The sequence below is a fragment of the Oncorhynchus gorbuscha genome, unplaced genomic scaffold (genome assembly GCF_021184085.1).
Source record: "Oncorhynchus gorbuscha isolate QuinsamMale2020 ecotype Even-year unplaced genomic scaffold, OgorEven_v1.0 Un_scaffold_1283, whole genome shotgun sequence".
Classification (NCBI taxonomy): Eukaryota; Metazoa; Chordata; class Actinopteri; order Salmoniformes; family Salmonidae; genus Oncorhynchus; species Oncorhynchus gorbuscha.
This window is the reverse complement of record NW_025746104.1, coordinates 5,652-29,489: the sequence shown is the minus strand read 5'-3', so window position 1 is coordinate 29,489 and position 23,838 is coordinate 5,652. Positions and strand designations below refer to the sequence as shown.

At 45.8% G+C, this 23,838-nt stretch overlaps 1 protein-coding gene across 1 annotated transcript; it reads left to right on the top strand.

The window, feature by feature from the left end:
• Positions 1 to 6,146: 6,146 nt before the first annotated feature.
• LOC124022056 (acidic amino acid decarboxylase GADL1-like) lies at positions 6,147 to 22,779 on the top strand (the record flags this gene model as incomplete). The annotated part of the gene is made up of 4 exons (XM_046337109.1): positions 6,147 to 6,470; positions 16,619 to 16,803; positions 19,214 to 19,340; positions 22,689 to 22,779. Coding segments are annotated over exons 1-4 (434 nt in total), but the record flags the coding sequence as incomplete, so codon positions are not given.
• Positions 22,780 to 23,838: the final 1,059 nt, after the last annotated feature.

Here is a 23,838-nt window from a genome sequence, read left to right as displayed (position 1 = left end):
AACATTACGTGTATGTGACCAATAGCATTACATTAGATTGTTAGATGTTACTGCACTGTCGGAGCTAGAAGCACAAACATTACGCTACATCCGGAATAGCATCTGCCCAACACGTATGTGACATCATTACATTAGATTGTTAGATGTTACTGCACTGTCGGAGCTAGAAGCACAAACATTACGCTACATCCGGAATAGCATCTGCCCAACACGTGATGTGACCAATAGCATTACATTAGATTGTTAGATGTTACTGCACTGTCGGAGCTAGAAGCACAAACATTACGCTACATCCCGGAATAGCATCTGCCCAACACGGAATAGCATTACTTAGATTGTTAGATGTTACTGCACAGCTAGAAGCACAAACATTACGTGTATCTGACCATGTGACCAATAGCATTACATTAGATTGTTAGATGTTACTGCACTGTCGGAGCTAGAAGCACAAACATTACGCTACATCCGGAATAGCATCTGCCCAACACGTGTATGTGACCAATAGCATTACATTAGATTGTTAGATGTTACTGCACTGTCGGAGCTAGAAGCACAAACATTACGCTACATCCGGAATAGCATCTGCCCAACACGTGTATGTGACCAATAGCATTACATTAGATTGTTAGATGTTACTGCATTATGTGACCAATAGCATTACATTAGATTGTTAGATGTTACTTACGCTACATCCGGAATAGCATCTGCCCAACACGTGTATGTGACCAATAGCATTACATTAGATTGTTAGATGTTACTGCACTGTCGGAGCTAGAAGCACAAACATTACGCTACATCCGGAATAGCATCTGCCCAACACGTGTATGTGACATCATTACATTAGATTGTTAGATGTTACTGCACAGCTACACAAACATTACGCTACATCCGTAGCATCTGCCCAACACGTGTATGTGACCAATAGCATTACATTTGTTAGATGTTACTGCACTGTCGGAGCTAGAAGCACAAACATTACGCTTTCTGCCCAACACGTGTATGTGACCAATAGCATTACATTAGATTTGATGTTTCCTGTAAAAACAGGAGCAATGATGAGACAAGAGGAAGTTGGTTGGTTTCAGGAAATGTTTTCTCAATAGAATTGAGAAAGTGTCATGTGTCAATTATCTGGTTCATTAGAATTTCTTTGGTAGACAAAAATATAAATTCACAATTGTCATTATCATTAAAAAACACATCTACATTCAAAAATATCCTATGCTCAGTCTTTTAACAGTACATATAATTATTGCTATTCAATGAATTAGTTAATCTGTACCAAAAATAAAGGATATTCACTTAGAAATAGTGCAGATGGTAGCTAACATGTAAAACCATCTAATTGTACAGTGGGGCAAAAAAAGTAATTTAGTCAGCCACCAATTGTGCAAGTTCTCCCACTTAAAAAGATGAGAGAGGCCTGTAATTGTCATCATAGGTCCACTTCAACTGTAACAGACACAATGAGGGAAAACACCCCATATAATTGTATGTATGTTCGTCCAACACATGTCAACAGATTATCCACTTTAGTAGTGAAAGCATAAATGTTACCCCATGTTTTATTTTTTTTAAACCTTTATTTAACTAGGCAAGTCAGTTAAGAACAAGTTGTTATTTACAATGAGGACCTACCAAAAGGCAAAAGGTTTCCTGTGGGAACGGAGCTATAAATACATTTAATAAAAATATAGGACAAAACACACATCACGACAAGAGAGACAACACAACACTACATAAAGAGAGACCTAAGACAACAACATAGCACGGCAGCAACACATGACAACAACATGGTAGCAACACAATATGACAACAACACGGCAGCAACACATGACAACAACATGGTAGCAACACAATATGACAACAACACGGTAGCAACACAATATGACAACAACATGGTAGCAAACATGGTAGCAACACAACATGCAATATGACAACAACATGGTAGCAACACAATATGACAACAACATGGTAGCAACACAATATGACAACAACATGGTAGCAACACAATAAGACAACAACATGGTAGCAACACAATATGACAACAACATGGTAGCAACACAACATGGTAGCAACACAATATGACAACAACATGGTAGCAACACAACATAACAACAACATGGTAGCAACACAATAAGACAACAACATGGTAGCAACAACATGGTAGCAACACAACATGGTAGCAACATGGTAGCAACACAATATGACAACAACATGGTAGCAACACAATAAGACAACAACATGGTAGCAACACAATAAGAGAACAACATGGTAGCAACACAATAAGAGAACAACATGGTAGCAACACAACATGACAACAACACGGCAGCAACACATAACAACAACATGGTAGCAACACAATATGACAACAACATGGTAGCAACACAATAAGACAACAACATGGTAGCAACACAATATGACAACAACATGGTAGCAACACAACATGGTAGCAACACAATAAGACAACAACATGGTAGCAACACAATATAACAACAGCATGGTAGCAACACAACATGGTAGCAACATGGTAGCAACACAAAATGACAACAACATGGTAGCAACAGAATATGACACAACATGGCAGCGACACAATATGACAACAACATGGTAGCAACACAACATGGTAGCAACACAATATGACAACAACATGGTAGCAACACAATAAGACAACAACATGGTAGCAACACAACATAACAACAGCATGGTAGCAACACAACATGGTAGCAACACAATATGACAACAACATGGTAGCAACACAATATGACAACAACATGGTAGCAACACAATAAGACAACAACATGGTAGCAACACAACATAACAACAGCATGGTAGCAACACAACATGGTAGCAACACAATATGACAACAACATGGTTGCAACACAACATGGTAGCAACACAATATGACAACAACATGGTAGCAACACAATATAACAACAACATGGTAGCAACACAATATGACAACAACATGGTAGCAACACAATATGACAACAACATGGTAGCAACACAATATGACAACAACATGGTAGCAACACAACATGGTAGCAACACAATATGACAACAACATGGTAGCAACACAATATGATAACAACATGGTAGCAACACAACATAATAACAACATGGTAGCAACACAATAAGACAACAACATGGTAGCAACACAATATAACAACAACATGGTAGCAACACAATATGACAACAACATGGTAGCAACACAATATGGTAGCAACACAATATAACAACAACATGGTAGCACCACAACATGGTAGCAACACAATAAGACAACAACATGGTAGCAACACAATAAGACAACAACATGGTAGCAACACAATAAGACAACAACATGGTAACAACACAACACATGACAACAACATGGTAGCAACACAATATAACAACAACATGGTAGCACCACAATAAGACAACAACATGGTAGCAACACAATAAGACAACAACATGGTAGCAACCCAATAAGACAACAACATGGTAGCAACACAATAAGACAACAACATGGTAGCAACACAACATGGTAGCAACATGGTAGCAACACAATATGACAACAACATGGTAGCAACACAACATGGTAGCAACACAATAAGACAACAACATGGTAGCAACACAATAAGACAACAACATGGTAGCAACACAACATGGTAGCAACACAACATGGTAGCAACACAATATAACAACAACATGGTAGCACCACAACATGGTAGCAACACAATAAGACAACAACATGGTAGCAACACAATAAGACAACAACATGGTAGCAACACAACATAATAACAACATGGTAGCAACACAATATGACAACAACATGGTAGCAACACAATATAACAACAACATGGTAGCACCACAACAACATGGTAGCAACACAATATGACAACAACATGGTAGCAACACAACATGGTAGCAACACAATATGACAACAACATGGTAGCAACACAACATGGTACAAACATTATTGGGCACAGACAACAGCAAAGGGCAAGAAGGTAGAGACAACAATGCATCACACAAAGTAGCCACAACTGGTCAGTAAGAGTGTCCATGATAAAACTGTCCAGTTTGAGTGTCTGTTGCAGCTCGCTCCAGACGCAAGCTGCAGCGAACTGAAAAGAGGAGCAACCCAGGGATGTGTGTGCTTTGGGGACCTTAAACAGAATGTGGCAGAATGGGTGTTGTATGTGAAGGATGAGGGCTACAGTAGATATCTCAGATAGGGGGAAGTGAACAGGTGTTGTATGTGAAGGATGAGGGCTACAGTAGATATCTCAGATAGGGGAAGTGAACAGGTGTTGTATGTGGAGGATGAGGGCTACAGTAGATATCTCAGATAGGGGAAGTGAACAGGTGTTGTATGTGAAGGATGAGGGCTGCAGTAGATATCTCAGATAGGGGGGTGAGGCCTAAGAGGGTTTTATAAATAAGCATCAACCAGTGGGTCTTGCGACAGGTATACAGAGATGACCAGTTTACAGAGGAGTACGGAGTGCAGTGATGTGTCCTATAAGGAGCATTAGTGGCAAATCTGATGGCCGAATGGTAAAGAACATCTAGCCGCTCGAGAGCACCCTTACCTGCCGAACTATAAATGATGTCTCTGTAATCTAGTAGGATGGTCATCTGAATCAGGGTTAGTTAGGCAGCTGGGGTGAAAGAGGAGCGATTACGACAGAGGAAACCAAGATTTAACTTTAGCCTGCAGCTTTGATATGTGCTGAGAGAAGGACAGTGTGCCGTCTAGCCAAGTACTTGTATGAGGTGACTACCTCAAACTCTAAACCCTCAGAGGTAGTAATCACACCTGTGGGGAGAGGGGCGTTCTTCTTACCAAACCACATGACCTTGGTTTTGGAGGTGTTCAGAACAAGGTTAAGGATAGAGAAAGCTTATTGGACGCTAAGAAAGCTTTGTTGTAGAGCATTTAACACAAAATCCCTGTGGAGGGGCAGGCAGAGTATAAGACTGTATCATCTGCATATAAATGGATGAGAGAGCTTCCTAGTGCCTGAGCTGTGTTGTTGATGTATGTTGAGATTTATGGTTTAATTGATTGGTCTCAAACAGCTCTGTTCTTCCAGCTAAAACAAAATCTATAAAATGTTTGGAGATAAACTAGAATGTCTCCTTTATAGACCAAGAATGTCTTTGACATGGTGACGTCGCGCCCGTGGGCAAGGTTGGGCCATCCTTGTTCCTGGCGGGTTGCCTGGGCGTCATGGAAGAACACTGGCTGATTACAGTAAAGAGTCGAGAAGAATCAAGTTGCCCAATTATTTTCTCTCTGCACTGTTGCCGCAAGTCCACGGTTTCACTGCATCAGAGCGTTTTGTTTGTGTCGTTTTGAAATGCTTACACCAATCGCTGCTCAAAATGTTGTCTGGCTAATACTGGGGGCCCTGGAAGAAACACAATGGGCCAGGGTTTTAGAAATGCCCAGGTGGATTTCTGATCCCAGACTGCCCCTGGTTACAATCATACAGGTTCACAGGAAGCCATTTTCAATGAGTCTGTAGTACTTTTTATCAGCCACTAGAGGTCCCCTAGATCTGATTCTTAGCATGACACTGTACTACGAGTTGCACTTATGAACAGATCTAGTATCAGCTTACTTAGCTCGGGGTTTAATGCCACTGACCTTTATTCATGTCTACAGATGCGCAATGAGCATGGGAAATGCGCTCTACAAATTAAATATAACAATACCTATTATTATTATTGCATCATAGCTAACTGTATCGTCACTGATTTTTTTTTTTTTACAACAAAAAACAGCAAACGGAAATTACTAACGGCAGGCCTAACTACAAAATACACGATGATACCTAGAAAGTTGATGTCAAACGTCTTACTCATGGAGAAATACAAGCCATCAACAGATGCCAACACTTGCTATATGCAAGATGATGAGTCACTTCTCTATGTTTATGTCTTCGGGGAAAAATACAGAATTCTCAAATTCTAAATTGAAAATATTCCACATAGGAAATATATTGCCCTAATAAAATAGCATAAATGTTTCAACTCTTCTAAAGTGTAACATATAGGTATGAATGTCAACAAGAGAACACGTATCCTCTCTCCCTCCCCAGTCATCAGAGCTCTCCACTTGCTCCGCTCTCCATTTCAAAACGACACAAACACAAACGCTCTGATGCAGTGAAACCGTGGCCTCGCGGCAACAGTGCAGAGAGAAAATAATTGGGCAACTTGATTCTTCTCGACTCTTTACTGTAATCAGCCAGTGTTCTTCCATGACGCCCAGGCAACCCGCCAGGAACAAGGATGGCCCAACCTTGCCCACGGGGCGCGACGTCACCATGTTAAAGACATTCTTGGTCTATAAAGGAGACATTCTAGTTTATCTCCAAACATTATTTAAACAATTTTAGCTGGAAGAACAGAGCTTTTTGAGACCAATCAATTAAACCATAAATGAACAATGGCGCCGACGAATGAAAGACAAATGAACGGTATGTTGGACTCTGCTATTTCTCTTATTCATTCGTTATTACATGTTTGTGAGGCAAATACAGGAGCGTTTCATGTTATTTGCAAATATATATATATATATTGATTATCATTAGCTATATCCCGAATTGAAATGTTTACTGTTCTCTCAAAATAAAAAATAAAAAATAAAAATACGGGCACATTTTAGTGCGTTTTGCCTGGAGAATAGAAGTTGTCACAATGGCCTTAAGAATGGATTTACATCAGTGTTCTATAATGCCACCCAGCGCCCTCTATCTGGTCGGGTCAGGCGTTACCTGTTCACTCTATCTGGTCGGGTCAGGCGTTACCTGTTCACTCTATCTGGTCGGGTCAGGCGTTACCTGTTCACTCTATCTGGTCGGGTCAGGCGTTACCTGTTCACTCTATCTGGTCGGGTCAGGCGTTACCTGTTCACTCTATCTGGTCGGGTCAGGCGTTACCTGTTCACTCGATCTGATCGGGTCAGGCGTTACCTGTTCACTCTATCTGATCGGGTCAGGCGTTACCTGTTCACTCGCTGCTCAGCGCACAGTTCTCCCGAAGATGGGCAGCGGGGAAAGTCGCCCTGGCAAGGTGTCTCTCTGCGGAGGTATTGAATAGAATACCCCTTTGCGTAATAAGTAGATACAATTAACACTTAATTGTTTTAAAAAAACACGTTATTTGTATCAGTAGCCTAACTTGTTATGTTGGGGAAAAAAATAAAGAGCCGGTCTGTCACAGAACGCACAGTAAGACTGTCTGCCCTTCTGCGGTAGCGTGAACCAACTGGCCAGGCGCTGCAAGGTGCGCCAGTAGTGCAGTAAGCAGCGTGTTTCATGCATGCAGCGTTCCGTGTTGCAGGTTATTGGACAGCGTATGCTAGGCTATAGGCTATAAAGAGTATAACGTGGATGACCGTTATATCATGTCTGTCATTATTGTCCGTGTGTGGCCTGGTTGGCACCGTATTCACCATATAGTGCACTACTTTAGACCAGGGCCATTTGAGTTGCAGCCCCAGTCTGTGGTCGGTCAGGAATGAGCGGTGCACATTCTTGTAACACCCTTAGCCAACCGGAGACGTCAATAAATAAGGGTGAGCTTACAGAATGCATCACAGCTGAAATAAGGCTCGAGTTACAGGCTTTGCGTCCTAAATGGCCTCCATATTCCCTACGTAGTGCACTTATGACCAGGGCCCGTGCTCAAAAGTAGTGCACAAGAATAGGATGCCTTTTGGGATATATCTACAGTAGCAGTGTTAAAGCTGTCCTAGAGGGCCATCTACAGTAGCAAGGTTTCTCTGACCCAGAGACCCCTAGGCAGCTGTCCTAGAGGGCCATCTACAGTAGCAGTGTTTCCCTGACCCAGAGACCCCTAGTCAACTGTCCTAGAGGGCCATCTACAGTAGCAGTGTTTCTCTGACCCAGAGACCCCTAGTCAGCTGTCCTAGAAGGCCATCTACAGTAGCAGTGTTTCTCTGACCCAGAGACCCCTAGTCAGCTGTCCTAGAAGGCCATCTACAGTAGCAGTGTTTCTCTGACCCAGAGACCCCTAGTCAGCTGTCCTAGAAGGCCATCTACAGTAGCAGTGTTTCTCTGACCCAGAGACCCCTAGTCAGCTGTCCTAGAAGGCCATCTACAGTAGCAGTGTTTCTCTGACCCAGAGACCCCTAGTCAACTGTCCTAGAAGGCCATCTACAGTAGCAGTGTTTCTCTGACCCAGAGACCCTAGTCAGCTGTCCTAGAGGGCCATCTACAGTAGCAGTGTTTCTCTGACCCAGAGACCCCTAGTCAGCTGTCCTAGAAGGCCATCTACAGTAGCAGTGTTTCTCTGACCCAGAGACCCCTAGTCAGCTGTCCTAGAGGGCCATCTACAGTAGCAGTGTTTCTCTGACCCAGAGACCCCTAGTCAGCTGTCCTAGAGGGCCATCTACAGTAGCAGTGTTTCTCTGACCCAGAGACCCCTAGTCAGCTGTCCTAGAAGGCCATCTACAGTAGCAGTGTTTATCTGACCCAGAGACCCCTAGTCAGCTGTCCTAGAGGGCCATCTACAGTAGCAGTGTTTCTCTGACCCAGAGACCCCTAGTCAGCTGTCCTAGAAGGCCATCTACAGTAGCAGTGTTTCTCTGACCCAGAGACCCCTAGTCAGCTGTCCTAGAAGGCCATCTACAGTAGCAGTGTTTATCTGACCCAGAGACCCCTAGTCAGCTGTCCTAGAGGGCCATCTACAGTAGCAGTGTTTCTCTGACCCAGAGACCCCTAGTCAGCTGTCCTAGAAGGCCATCTACAGTAGCAGTGTTTCTCTGACCCAGAGACCCCTAGTCAGCTGTCCTAGAGGGCCATCTACAGTAGCAGTGTTTCTCTGACCCAGAGACCCCTAGTCAGCTGTCCTAGAAGGCCATCTACAGTAGCAGTGTTTCTCTGACCCAGAGACCCCTAGTCAGCTGTCCTAGAGGGCCATCTACAGTAGCAGTGTTTCTCTGACCCAGAGACCCCTAGTCAGCTGTCCTAGAGGGCCATCTACAGTAGCAGTGTTTCTCTGACCCAGAGACCCCTAGTCAGCTGTCCTAGAGGGCCATCTACAGTAGCAGGGTTTCTCTGACCCAGAGACCCCTAGTCAGCTGTCCTAGAGGGCCATCTACAGTAGCAGTGTTTCTCTGACCCAGAGACCCCTAGTCAGCTGTCCTAGAGGGCCATCTACAGTAGCAGTGTTTCTCTGACCCAGAGACCCCTAGTCAGCTGTCCTAGAAGGCCATCTACAGTAGCAGTGTTTCTCTGACCCAGAGACCCCTAGTCAGCTGTCCTAGAAGGCCATCTACAGTAGCAGTGTTTCTCTGACCCAGAGACCCCTAGTCAGCTGTCCTAGAGGGCCATCTACAGTAGCAGTGTTTCTCTGACCCAGAGACCCCTAGTCAGCTGTCCTAGAGGGCCATCTACAGTAGCAGTGTTTCTCTGACCCAGAGACCCCTAGTCAGCTGTCCTAGAGGGCCATCTACAGTAGCAGTGTTTCTCTGACCCAGAGACCCCTAGTCAGCTGTCCTAGAGGGCCATCTACAGTAGCAGTGTTTCTCTGACCCAGAGACCCCTAGTCAGCTGTCCTAGAAGGCCATCTACAGTAGCAGTGTTTCTCTGACCCAGAGACCCCTAGTCAGCTGTCCTAGAGGGCCATCTACAGTAGCAGTGTTTCTCTGACCCAGAGACCCCTAGTCAGCTGTAGTCTGGCTGTGATTGGACTGGATGTACCTGTTCAAGTGTGTCATCCAAGAAGTGCTGTTGTGCTGACAAAGTATTGACACCACTCTCTGTTAAATAAAGGTGAAATAAAATCACAAAATAACTTGTTGAACCACTAGAGACCCCTAGTAAGACCACAGCAAGAGAGCCCACCAGAGAGACCCCTAGTAAGACCCCCAGAGACCCCTAGTAAGACCCCAGCAGGAGAGACCCCTAGTAAGACCCAGCAAGAGAGACCCCTAGTAAGACCCCAGCAGGAGAGACCCCTAGTAAGACCCCAGCAGGAGAGACCCCTAGTAAGACCCCCAGAGACCCCTAGTAAGACCCAGCAAGAGAGAGCCCTAGTAAGACCCAGCAAGAGAGACCCTAGTAAGACCCCAGAGACCCCTAGTAAGACCCAGCAAGAGAGACCCTAGTAAGACCCCAGCAGGAGAGACCCCTAGTAAGACCCCAGCAGGAGAGACCCCTAGTACGACCCAGCAAGAGAGACCCCTAGTAAGACCCCAGCAAGAGAGACCCCTAGTAAGACCCCAGCAAGAGAGACCCCTAGTAAGAACCCAGCAGGAGAGACCCCTAGTAAGAGCCCAGCAAGAGAGACCCCTAGTAAGACCCAGCAAGAGAGACCCCTAGTAAGACCCCAGCAGGAGAGACCCAAAGTAAGACCCCAGCAGGAGAGACCCCTAGTAAGACCCAGCAAGAGAGACCCCTAGTAAGACCCCAGCAAGAGAGACCCCTAGTAAGACCCCAGCAAGAGAGACCCCTAGTAAGAACCCAGCAGGAGAGACCCCTAGTAAGAACCCAGCAGGAGAGACCCCTAGTAAGAGCCCAGCAAGAGAGACCCCTAGTAAGACCCAGCAAGAGAGACCCCTAGTAAGACCCAGCAAGAGAGACCACCAGAACTGTGAACTGACCTGTTATCTCCATCTGACCCTCTATCAATTCCTCTAGTATTGACATTACTGTCTGTTATCTCCTACCCCCAGATACCTCTAGTACTGATATTACTGTCTGTTATCTCCTACCCCCCCCCCCAGATACCTCTAGTACTGACATTACTGTCTGTTATCTCCTACCCCCAGATACCTCTAGTACTGATATTACTGTCTGTTATCTCCTACCCCCAGATACCTCTAGTACTGATATTACTGTCTGTTATCTCCTACCCCCAGATACCTCTAGTACTGATATTACTGTCTGTTATCTCCTACCCCAGATACCTCTAGTACTGATATTACTGTCTGTTATCTCCTACCCCCAGATACCTAGTATTGACATTACTGTCTGTTATCTCCTACCCCCAGATACCTCTAGTATTGACATTACTGTCTGCTATCTCCTACCCCCAGATACCTCTAGTATTGACATTACTGTCTGTTATCTCCTACCCCAGATACCTCTAGTATTGACATTACTGTCTGTTATCTCCTACCCCCAGATACCTCTAGTATTGACATTACTGTCTGTTATCTCCTACCCCCAGATACCTCTAGTATTGACATTACTGTCTGTTATCTCCTACCCCCAGATACCTCTAGTATTGACATTACTGTCTGTTATCTCCTACCCCCAGATACCTCTAGTATTGACATTACTGTCTGTTATCTCCTACCCCCAGATACCTCTAGTATTGACATTACTGTGATCTCCTACCCCCAGATACCTCTAGTATTGACATTACTGTCTGTTATCTCCTACCCCCAGATACCTCTAGTATTGACATTACTGTCTGTTATCTCCTACCCCCAGATACCTCTAGTATTGACATTACTGTCTGTTATCTCCTACCCCCAGATACCTCTAGTATTGACATTACTGTCTGTTATCTCCTACCCCCAGATACCTGATATTACTGTCTGTTATCTCCTACCCCCAGATACCTCTAGTATTGACATTACTGTCTGTTATCTCCTACCCCCAGATACCTCTAGTATTGACATTACTGTCTGTTATCACCTACCCCCCAGATACCTCTAGTATTGACATTACTGTCTGTTATCTCCTACCCCCAGATACCTCTAGTACTGACATTACTGTCTGTTATCTCCTACCCCCAGATACCTCTAGTATTGACATTACTGTCTGTTATCTCCTACCCCCAGATACCTCTAGTACTGACATTACTGTCTGTTATCTCCTACCCCCAGATACCTCTAGTATTGACATTACTGTCTGTTATCTCCTACCCCCAGATACCTCTATCTCCTACCCCCAGATATTCTAGTACTGATATTACTGTTATCTCCTACCCCCAGATACCTCTAGTATTGACATTACTGTCTGTTATCTCCTACCCCCAGATACCTCTAGTATTGACATTACTGTCTGTTATCTCCTACCCCCCCCCAGATACAGTATTGACATTACTCTGTTATCTCCTACCCCCAGATACCTGATTGACATTACTGTCTGTTATCTCCTACCCCAGATACCTCTAGTATTGACATTACTGTCTGTTATCTCCTACCCCCAGATACCTCTAGTATTGACATTACTGTCTGTTATCTCCTACCCCCAGATACAGTATTGACTTACTGTCTGTTATCATCCTACCCCCAGATACCTCTAGTATTGACATTACTGTCTGTTATCTCCTACCCCCAGATACCTCTAGTATTGACATTACTGTCTGTTATCTCCTACCCCCAGATACCTCTAGTATTGACATTACTGTCTGTTATCTCCTACCCCCAGATACCTCTAGTATTGACATTACTGTCTGTTATCTCCTACCCCCAGATACCTCTAGTATTGACATTACTGTCTGTTATCTCCTACCCCCAGATACCTCTAGTATTGACATTACTGTCTGTTATCTCCTACCCCCAGATACCTCTAGTATTGACATTACTGTCTGTTATCTCCTACCCCCAGATACCTCTAGTACTGACATTACTGTCTGTTATCTCCTACCCCCAGATACCTCTAGTATTGACATTACTGTCTGTTATCTCCTACCCCCAGATAACTCTAGTATTGACATTACTGTCTGTTATCTCCTACCCCCAGATACCTCTAGTATTGACTTTACTGTCTGTTATCACCTACCCCCCAGATACCTCTAGTATTGACATTACTGTCTGTTATCTCCTACCCCAGATACCTCTAGTATTGACATTACTATCTGTTATCTCCTACCCCCAGATACCTCTAGTACCGACATTACTGTCTGTTATCTCCTCCCCCAGATACCCTAGTATTGACATTACTGTCTGCTATCTCCTACCCCCAGATACCTCTAGTATTGACATTACTGTCTGTTATCTCCTACCCCCAGATACCTCTAGTATTGACATTACTGTCTGTTATCTCCTACCCCCCCCAGATACCTCTAGTATTGACATTACTCTCTGCTATCTCCTACACCCCAGATACCTCTAGTATTGACATTACTGTCTGTTATCTCCTACCCCCAGATACCTCTAGTATTGACATTACTGTCTGTTATCTCCTACCCCCAGATACCTCTAGTATTGACATTACTGTCTGTTATCTCCTACCCCCCCAGATACCTCTAGTACCTCTAGTATTGACATTACTGTCTGTTATCTCCTACCCCCAGATACCTCTAGTATTGACATTACTATCTGTTATCTCCTACCCCCAGATACCTCTAGTACTGATATTACTGTCTGTTATCTCCTACCCCCAGATACCTCTAGTATTGACATTACTGTCTGTTATCTCCTACCCCCAGATACCTCTAGTATTGACATTACTGTCTGTTATCTCCTACCCCCAGATACCTCTAGTATTGACATTACTGTCTGTTATCTCCTACCCCCAGATACCTCTAGTACTGACATTACTGTCTGTTATCTCCTACCCCCAGATACCTCCATTACTGTCTGTTATCTCCTACCCCCAGATACCTCTAGTATTGACATTACTGTCTGTTATCTCCTACCCCCAGATACCTCTAGTATTGACATTACTGTCTGTTATCTCCTACCCCCAGATACCTCTAGTACCGACATTACTGTCTGTTATCTCCTACCCCCAGATACCTCTAGATTGACATTACTGTCTGTTATCTCCTACCTCCAGATACTGATTGACATTACTGTCTGTTATCTCCTACCCCCAGATACCCTAGTATTGACATTACTGTCTGTTATCTCCTACCCCCAGATACCTCTAGTATTGACATTACTGTCTGTTATCTCCTACCCCCAGATACCTCTAGTACTGACATTACTGTCTGTTATCTCCTACCCCAGATACCTATAGTATTGACATTACTCTCTGTTATCTCCTACCCCCAGATACCTCTAGTACCGACATTACTGTCTGTTATCTCCTACCCCCAGATACCTCTAGTATTGACATTACTGTCTGTTATCTCCTACCCCCAGATACCTCTAGTATTGACATTACTGTCTGTTATCTCCTACCCCCCAGATACATTACTATCTCCTACCCCCAGTACCTCTAGTATTGACATTACTGTCTGTTATCTCCTACCCCCAGATACCTCTAGTATTGACATTACTGTCTGTTATCTCCTACCCCCAGATACTCCTACCCCCAGATACCTCTAGTATTGACATTACTGTCTGTTATCTCCTACCCCCAGATACCTCTAGTATTGACATTACTATCTGTTATCTCCTACCCCCCCCAGATACCTCTAGTATTGACATTACTGTCTGTTATCTCCTACCCCCAGATACCTCTAGTATTGACATTACTGTCTGTTATCTCCTACCCCCAGATACCTCTAGTATTGACATTACTGTCTGTTATCTCCTACCCCCAGATACCTCTAGTATTGACATTACTGTCTGTTATCTCCTACCCCCCAGATACCTCTAGTACCATTACTGTCTGTTATCTCCTACCCCCAGATACCTCTAGTATTGACATTACTGTCTGTTATCTCCTACCCCCAGATACCTCTAGTATTGACATTACTGTCTGTTATCTCCTACCCCCCCCCAGATACCTCTAGTATTGACATTACTGTCTGTTATCACCTACCCCCAGATACCTCTAGTATTGACATTACTGTCTGTTATCTCCTACCCCCAGATACCTCTAGTATTGACATTACTGTCTGTTATCTCCTACCCCCAGATACCTCTAGTACCGACATTACTGTCTGTTATCTCCTACCCCCAGATACCTCTAGTATTGACATTACTCTCTGCTATCTCCTACACCCCAGATACATATTGACATTACTGTCTGTTATCTCCTACCCCCAGATACCTCTAGTATTGACATTACTGTCTGTTATCTCCTACCCCCAGATAGTATTGACATTACTCTCTAGTACCTTGACATTACTGTCTGTTATCTCCTACCCCCAGATACTGTTACATTACTGTCTGTTATCTCTACCCCCAGATACCTCTAGTATTGACATTACTGTCTGTTATCTCCTACCCCCCCAGATACCTCTAGTACTGACATTACTATCTGTTATCTCCTACCCCCAGATACCTCTAGTATTGACATTACTGTCTGTTATCTCCTACCCCCAGATACCTCTAGTACCTGACATTACTGTCTGTTATCTCCTACCCCCAGATACCTCTAGTATTGACATTACTGTCTCCTACCCCCAGATACCTATCTCCTACCCCCCCCAGATACCTCTAGTATTGACATTACTGTCTGTTATCTCCTACCCCCAGATACCTCTAGTACTGATATTACTGTCTGTTATCTCCTACCCCCAGATACCTCTAGTATTGACATTACTGTCTGACCCCAGATACATTTGACATTACTGTCTGTTATCTCCTACCCCCCCAGATACCTCTAGTAGACATTACTTGATCATTACTGACATTACTGTCTGTTATCTCCTACCCCCCAGATACCTCTAGTATTGACATTACTGTCTGTTATCTCCTACCCCCAGATACCTCTAGTATTGACATTACTGTCTGTTATCTCCTACCCCCAGATACCTCTAGTATTGACATTACTGTCTGTTATCTCCTACCCCCCAGATACCTCTAGTATTGACATTACTGTCTGTTATCTCCTACCCCCCAGATACCTCTAGTACCATTACTGTCTGTTATCTCCTACCCCCCAGATACCTCTAGTATTGACATTACTGTCTGATCTCCTACCCCCAGATTAGTACTTACTGTCTGTTATCTCCTACCCCCAGATACCTCTAGTATACATTACTCTCTGTTATCTCCTACCCCCAGATACCTGACACATTACTGTCTGTTATCTCCTACCCCCCAGATACCTCTAGTATTGACATTACTGTCTGTTATCTCCTACCCCCAGATACCTCTAGTATTGACATTACTGTCTGCTATCTCCTACCCCCAGATACCTCTAGTATTGACATTACTGTCTGCTATCTCCTACCCCCAGATACCTCTAGTATTGACATTACTGTCTGTTATCTCCTACCCCCCCAGATACCTCTAGTATTGACATTACTGTCTGTTATCTCCTACCCCCAGATACCTCTAGTATTGACATTACTGTCTGTTATCTCCTACCCCCCAGATACCTCTAGTATTGACATGACATACTGTCTGTTATCTCCTACCCCCAGATACCTCTAGTATTGACATTACTGTCTGTTATCTCCTACCCCCCCAGATACCTCTAGTACTGACATTACTGTCTGTTATCTCCTACCCCCCCAGATACCTCTAGTACTGACATTACTGTCTGTTATCTGTCTGCTACCCCCCCCAGATACCTCTAGTATTGACATTACTGTCTGTTATCTCCTACCCCCAGATACCTCTAGTATTGACATTACTGTCTGTTATCTCCTACCCCCCCCAGATACCTCTAGTATTGACATTACTGTCTGCTATCTCCTACCCCCCAGATACCTATAGTATTGACATTACTGTCTGTTATCTCCTACCCCCAGATACCTCTAGTATTGACATTACTGTCTGTTATCTCCTACCCCCCCCCAGATACCTCTAGTAAGGCCTCAGCGAGCCCCGCGGAGCCCAAGGGGAAGCGGCCCCCAGTGCTTGTGGACGGGGTGACTCTGAACGGCCCCACGCTGGACATCCGGGAAGCAGAGAGCTTCCTCAGAGACGCCATGCCCATCATCATGGAGGAGGCCGTCTGGAAGGCTACTGACGTCAAGGAGAAGGTAAACACCTCTTTTCACTATTTTATTTCTCACACTTTGCACTTTCCAGTCCCAGGATGCACAAAGGAAAATGAGATCTGTTGTGAAGTATAACCGGATTCCTGCAGTTTATTGTTCAAACAATAGGACATGGACCTGTATCAGAATGTATCAGGTAAATGGCTCCCCTCCACTATTTTCATTGACCCGTCCCCCCACTATTTGCATTGACCCCCCCCACTATTTGCATGGCCCCTCCCCCACTATTAGCATGGCCCCCTCCCCCCACTATTTGCATGGCCCCCTCCCCCTACTATTTGCCTATTTGCATTGACCCCTCACCCCACTATTTGCATTGACCCCCCCCCCACTATTTGCATGGACCCCTCCCCCACTATTTGCATGGACCCCCCCCCCCACTATTTGCATTGACCCCCCCCCCCCCCCACACTATTTGCATTGACCCCTCCCCCTACTATTTGCATTGACCCCTCCCCCTACTATTTGCATTGACCCCTCCCCTACTATTTGCATTGACCCCTCCCCCTACTATTTGCATTGACCCCTCCCCCCTACTATTTGCATTGACCCCTCCCCCCTACTATGAATAGGCCCAGGTAGTTTGTCTGACGTCAAGGATAAGGTAAACAAACATCTAGTGGAGGGAACAGTCTGAAATGGCACCATTTTCACTATGTAGCTTGAAGGGTGTTTATCAATATGCACACTACCTACCGCGCTCCATACGCTCATGCTCTGAGTGCATTTTAAGACCACGTTCTCTTGAGTACATTCTTGTGAGGATGAGAGTGTGGAGAACACATAGAGTATTACATTTGAGATGCTTTCACCCCTACTGTATTACCTCACGCTGCACCTCCCCTACTGTATTACCTCACGCTGCTCCTCCCCCTACTGTATTACCTCACGCTGCTCCTCCCCCTACTGTATTACCTCACGCTGCTCCTCCCCCTACTGTATTACCTCACGCTGCTCCTCCCCCTACTGTATTACCTCACGCTGCACCTCCCCCTACTGTATTACCTCACGCTGCTCCTCCGCCTACTGTACTACCTCACGCTGCTCCTCCCCCTACTGTATTACCTCACGCTGCTCCTCCCCCTACTGTATTACCTCACGCTGCTCCTCCCCCTACTGTATTACCTCACGCTGTTCCTCCGCCTACTGTACTACCTCACGCTGCTCCTCCCCCTACTGTATTACCTCACACTGCTCCTCCCCCTACTGTATTACCTCACGCTGCTCCTCCCCCTACTGTATTACCTCACGCTGCTCCTCCCCTACTGTATTACCTCACGCTGCTCCTCCCCCTACTGTATTACCTCACGCTGCTCCTCCCCTACTGTATTACCTCACGCTGCTCCTCCCCCTACTGTATTACCTCACGCTGCTCCTCCCCCTACTGTATTACCTCACGCTGCTCCTCCCCTACTGTATTACCTCACGCTGCTCCTCACCCTACTGTATTACCTCACACTCACCTCCCCCTACTGTATTACCTCACGCTGCTCCTCCCCTACTGTATTACCTCACGCTGCACCTCCCCCTACTGTATTACCTCACGCTGCTCCTCCCCTACTGTATTACCTCACGCTGCACCTCCCCTACTGTATTACCTCACGCTGCTCCTCCGCCTACTGTATTACCTCACGGTGCTCCTCTCCCTACTGTATTACCTCACGCTGCTCCTCCCCCTACTGTATTACCTCACGCTGCTCCTCCCCCTACTGTATTACCTCACGCTGCTCCTCCCCCCTACTGTATTACCTCACGCTGCACCTCCCCATTCACTGACCCTTCTTCCAACCAGGACAATACAACAATAGAGACCAAACAGGATATACACAAAGCAAAACGTTTCAGATGTCAGTCAAGTCTTTGTGGGTTGCTAGCTAGCTAACAATTCTCTGTGGCTAGCTAACAGTAGTAGCAAGACAGTTAGCCCTATTGACTTACTATGGGCTTGCGATTTACACACACTACAGTGGGTATTGTAGGCAGGTAAACACAGCAAAAATGAACACAGCATGTATTTATTAACGTATCAAGATAAATAAATAAAATATTGTAGTCAGCCGACATATGAGATGTGAAGAGGCAACATTTCATTCCGAAGTCGGAGTGTACTTTCTCTGTCTTCAGCTCAGTTAATGTCCGCCATTGATTTCAAGAAATGTTGCATAATTTTTAACACGGTTGCATCATATTTCTGTGCATACTTTCCGTTGTAGCTTGCGTCGATGTACTCTTCAGAAATATGTACAAACGGAGTACGCATTCGAGATGTGCCCTCCGTGCTCCGTTTTTGCCAACTTTGATATGGACTCATCATACTCCCAGCATCCCGTGCTCTAATTTGCGCGGTCCCGGAGCACGGTAAAAGTCTATTTCCTTCCTTCCCATGTAACAGGTGTGCGAGTGGCGCTCTCCGGAGCAGCTGAAGGACCTATTAGACCTAGAGCTGAGGGAAGGAGGCGAGGCACATCCCCAGATACTGCAGCGCTGTCGGGATGCCATCCGGTACAGTGTCAAGACCGGTAAGGACCCAGCTCAACCCCGATTTAAAATCTAACCCCCCAGACCTCAGCCAAACCCTGACTTTCAAAACCCTCTTTAAAAGAGACCAATGAACTTCATCCCAAACCTGTCCTAAACCTTAACCTTCTAACTCTCCAGCCCAGAGTATCTCCTTCGCCATACGATAGTGTCAAGACTGATAGGAAACAGCTCAATCCTAAACCCTTCCCCCAGCGCTATCCTATCCAACCCAGGCTGTTAATCATCAAGATAGCGACAGTAGCCCATCCTTAATACCCCTCCAAGCCTCTTAACCGTCCTAGGCCCTTAACTCTCCCGGCCCCTTAAACCTCCCAGCCCCTGACATCTGAGATCCCTTGACCCCACCTAGCCCGGTCGAGCCAGACTCCAAATGTAAAACCCTGTCAACCAGGTCTATCAACCAACTGACCTTCAAACTCTAACCACCCCCCAGTTAGCTACCATTAGGTTAGGGTTAAAGTCAGATAACATTAGGTTAGGGTTAAAGTCAGCTAACATTAGGTTAGGGTTAAAGTCAGCTACCATTAGGTTAGGGTTAAAGTCAGCTAACATTAGGTTAGGGTTAAAGTCAGCTAACATTAGGTTAGGGTTAAAGTTAGCTACCATTAGGTTAGGGTTAAAGTCAGCTAACATCAGGGAAGGGTTAAAGTTAGCTAACATTAGGTTAGGGTTAAAGTCAGCTAACATTAGGTTAGGGTTAAAGTCAGCTACCATTAGGTTAGGGTTAAAGTTAGCTAACATTAGGGAAGGGTTCAAGTCAGCTACCATTAGGGTAGGGTTAAAGTTAGCTAACATTAGGTTAGGGTTAAAGTCAGCTACCATTAGTTTAGGGTTAAAGTTAGCTAACATTCGGGAAGGGTTAAAGTTAGCTAACTTTAGGGTTAAAGTTAGCTAATATTAGGTAAGGTTAAAGTTAGCTAACATTAGGTTAGGGTTAAAGTCAGCTAACATTAGGGTGAGGTTAAAGTCAGCTACCATTAGGTTAGGGTTAAAGTTAGCTAACATTAGGTTAGGGTTAAAGTTAGCTAACATTAGGTAAGGTTAAAGTTAGCTAACATTAGGTTAGGGTTAAAGTCAGCTACCATTAGGTTAGGGTTAAAGTTAGCTAACATTAGGGTAAGGTTAAAGTTAGCTAACATTAGGGAAGGGTTAAAGTCAGCTACCATTAGGTTAGGGTTAAAGTTAGATACCATTAGGTTAGGGTTAAAGTTAGATACCATTAGGTTAGGGTTAAAGTTAGATACCATTAGGTTAGGGTTAAAGTTAGCTAACATTAGGGTAAGGTTAAAGTTAGCTAACATTAGGGAAGGGTTACTGTACTAAATACCATATTTTTAGCAGATCTTTACAGTCACATTTTACAGATGGGAATCGAACCCACAATCCTGGCGTTGGAAAACACCATGCTCTACCAACTGTACTCACGCTAGATACACTAACCGATCCCTATCCAACCCAGGCAGTAAATTATCAAGCTAGCAACAGTAGCTCCTCCTGTTAACTTCCCCAACATTCCCAGCTTTTCCAGAAATCCTGGTTGAAAGTATGTTAATTTTCTTGCTTATTCTCTCCTGATCCCGGGAATTTTAACCCTCCCAGCCCCTGACATCTGAGCTGCTGTGTCTAGCACCTAGCCTCTTAACCCTCCCAGCCCCTGACATCTGAGCTGCTGTGTCTAGCACCTAGCCTCTTAACCCTCCCAGCCCCTGACATCTGAGCTGCTGTGTCTAGCACCTAGCCTCTTAACCCTCCCAGCCCCTGACATCTGAGCTGCTGTGTCTAGCACCTAGCCTCTTAACCCTCCCAGCCCCTGACATCTGAGCTGCTGTGTCTAGCACCTAGCCTCTTAACCCTCCCAGCCCCTGACATCTGAGCTGCTGTGTCTAGCACCTAGCCTCTTAACCCTCCCAGCCCCTGACATCTGAGCTGCTGTGTCTAGCACCTAGCCTCTTAACCCTCCCAGCCCCTGACATCTGAGCTGCTGTGTCTAGCACCTAGCCTCTTAACCCTCCCAGCCCCTGACATCTGAGCTGCTGTGTCTAGCACCTAGCCTCTTAACCCTCCCAGCCCCTGACATCTGAGCTGCTGTGTCTAGCACCTAGCCTCTTAACCCTCCCAGCCCCCTGACATCTGAGCTGCTGTGTCTAGCACCTAGCCTCTTAACCCTCCCAGCCCCTGACATCTGAGCTGCTGTGTCTAGCACCTAGCCTCTTAACCCTCCCAGCCCCTGACATCTGAGCTGCTGTGTCTACATTTACATTTACATTTAAGTCATTTAGCAGACGCTCTTATCCAGAGCGACTTACAAATTGGTGCATTCACCTTATGACATCCAGTGGGACAGTCACTTAACAATAGTGCATCTAAAACTTAGGGGGGTGAGAGGGATTACTTATCCTATCCTAGGTATTCCTTAAAGAGGTGGGGTTTCAGGTGTCTCCGGAAGGTGGTGATTGACTCCGCTGTCCTGGCGTCGTGAGGGAGTTTGTTCCACCATTGGGGGGCCAGGGCAGCGAACAGTTTTGACTGGGCTGAGCGGGAGCTGTACTTCCTCAGTGGTAGGGAGGCGAGTCTAGCACCTAGCCTCTTAACCCTCCCAGCCCCTGACATCTGAGCTGCTGTGTCTAGCACCTAGCCTCTTAACCCTCCCAGCCCCTGACATCTGAGCTGCTGTGTCTAGCACCTAGCCTCTTAACCCTCCCAGCCCCTGACATCTGAGCTGCTGTGTCTAGCACCTAGCCTCTTAACCCTCCCAGCCCCTGACATCTGAGCTGCTGTGTCTAGCACCTAGCCTCTTAACCTCCCAGCCCCTGACATCTGAGCTGCTGTGTCTAGCACCTAGCCTCTTAACCCTCCCAGCCCCTGACATCTGAGCTGCTGTGTCTAGCACCTAGCCTCTTAACCCTCCCAGCCCCTGACATCTGAGCTGCTGTGTCTAGCACCTAGCCTCTTAACCCTCCCAGCCCCTGACATCTGAGCTGCTGTGTCTAGCACCTAGCCTCTTAACCCTCCCAGCCCCTGACATCTGAGCTGCTGTGTCTAGCATCTAGCCTCTTAACCCTCCCAGCCCCTGACATCTGAGCTGCTGTGTCTAGCACCTAGCCTATTAACCCTCCCAGCCCCTGACATCTGAGCTGCTGTGTCTAGCACCTAGCCTCTTAACCCTCCCAGCCCCTGACATCTGAGCTGCTGTGTCTAGCACCTAGCCTCTTAACCCTCCCAGCCCCTGACATCTGAGCTGCTGTGTCTAGCACCTAGCCTGGTCCAGCCAGACCCCAAAACACGATATGATGAATCCTCAAAACCTTGTGTGTTTGTATGTGCAGGACATCCTCTCTTCTTCAACCAGCTCTATGCAGGCATGGACCCTTATTCACTAGTGGGCCGATTCATCACAGAAGCCATCAACCCCAGTCTGTGAGTATTACCTCTTACCATCTCATATGATCCGAGTGTCTGTCAACATGTAACCATACTCACTATATAACTGTGCCTGACAAGGGATGTGGGATTTTACCATCACTGAATCATAAAACACGGGACGAGATGTTAAAAACTGTCCATTGTGCCAATAGATGGAATGCACTCGCATGAGATTTGCCGTGATGTTGACAGAGTGGCATGGGAGGTTTATTTCTTAGACTGGGGTAAGATGTCAATTTTGGGACACATCCTCAGTAGTGTGCCTTCGAATCAGTGGGTGTTTCGGCCTTTAATCACTAAACACCCTCATCAAAGGTGGCCAGCTAAAGGGTGATCAAGCCTTAGCTTGTGTCCCATGCCCAATTAAGATGTCCCACAGGACTGTGCAAGGCAGGGGCGTCCTCTTCTCTGAGCCAGCCATACAGCTGACCGCATACCTCATATGCCCTCCTCAAGTTGGAGGGATCTGAATTGAGTTCTCAGGTGGGGGTGAGGGGTCATGAAGTTATAGCCCAGCAAGGGTCCTTCCGTTTGATCCAGATCCACTGGCTACCTCTTTCAGCTGCTTGAGAAACTGCTCTGACGGTCTGCCGCAGAGCCTGTCCATGGATTCCAAGTTCTTTCAGCAACCTGATGATGGAAGAAGCCACGAATCCTCTGCATCCCACTTCAACTGGCCAGACTTTTGCATTCCAGCCACGCTGAGTTGCGTCTGCTGCCAACTCTGTGTAACGCAGTTTCTTACGTTCGTAGGCCTCTTCAACAGAGTTTTCCCACGGGACTGTGAGCTCTATGATGTACACAGCCTTTCGTGAAGGGGACCAGAGTACCATGTCTGGCCTAAGGTTGGTAGAAGCAATCTCAGGTGGAAAAATGAGTTGCTGGCCAATATCGACAAGCATCTTCCAGTCCCGGGCCATAGCTAGGTGTCCAGTTTCTGGCTTTGTAGGAGGATACTTGGGCCTTTTCTGTCCCTCCCGGATGAATGTTGTTGTTTTGACGGGATTGCTTGTTTTTGGAGGTAATGAATTGGTTGCACTCCTCTTGGTCTCA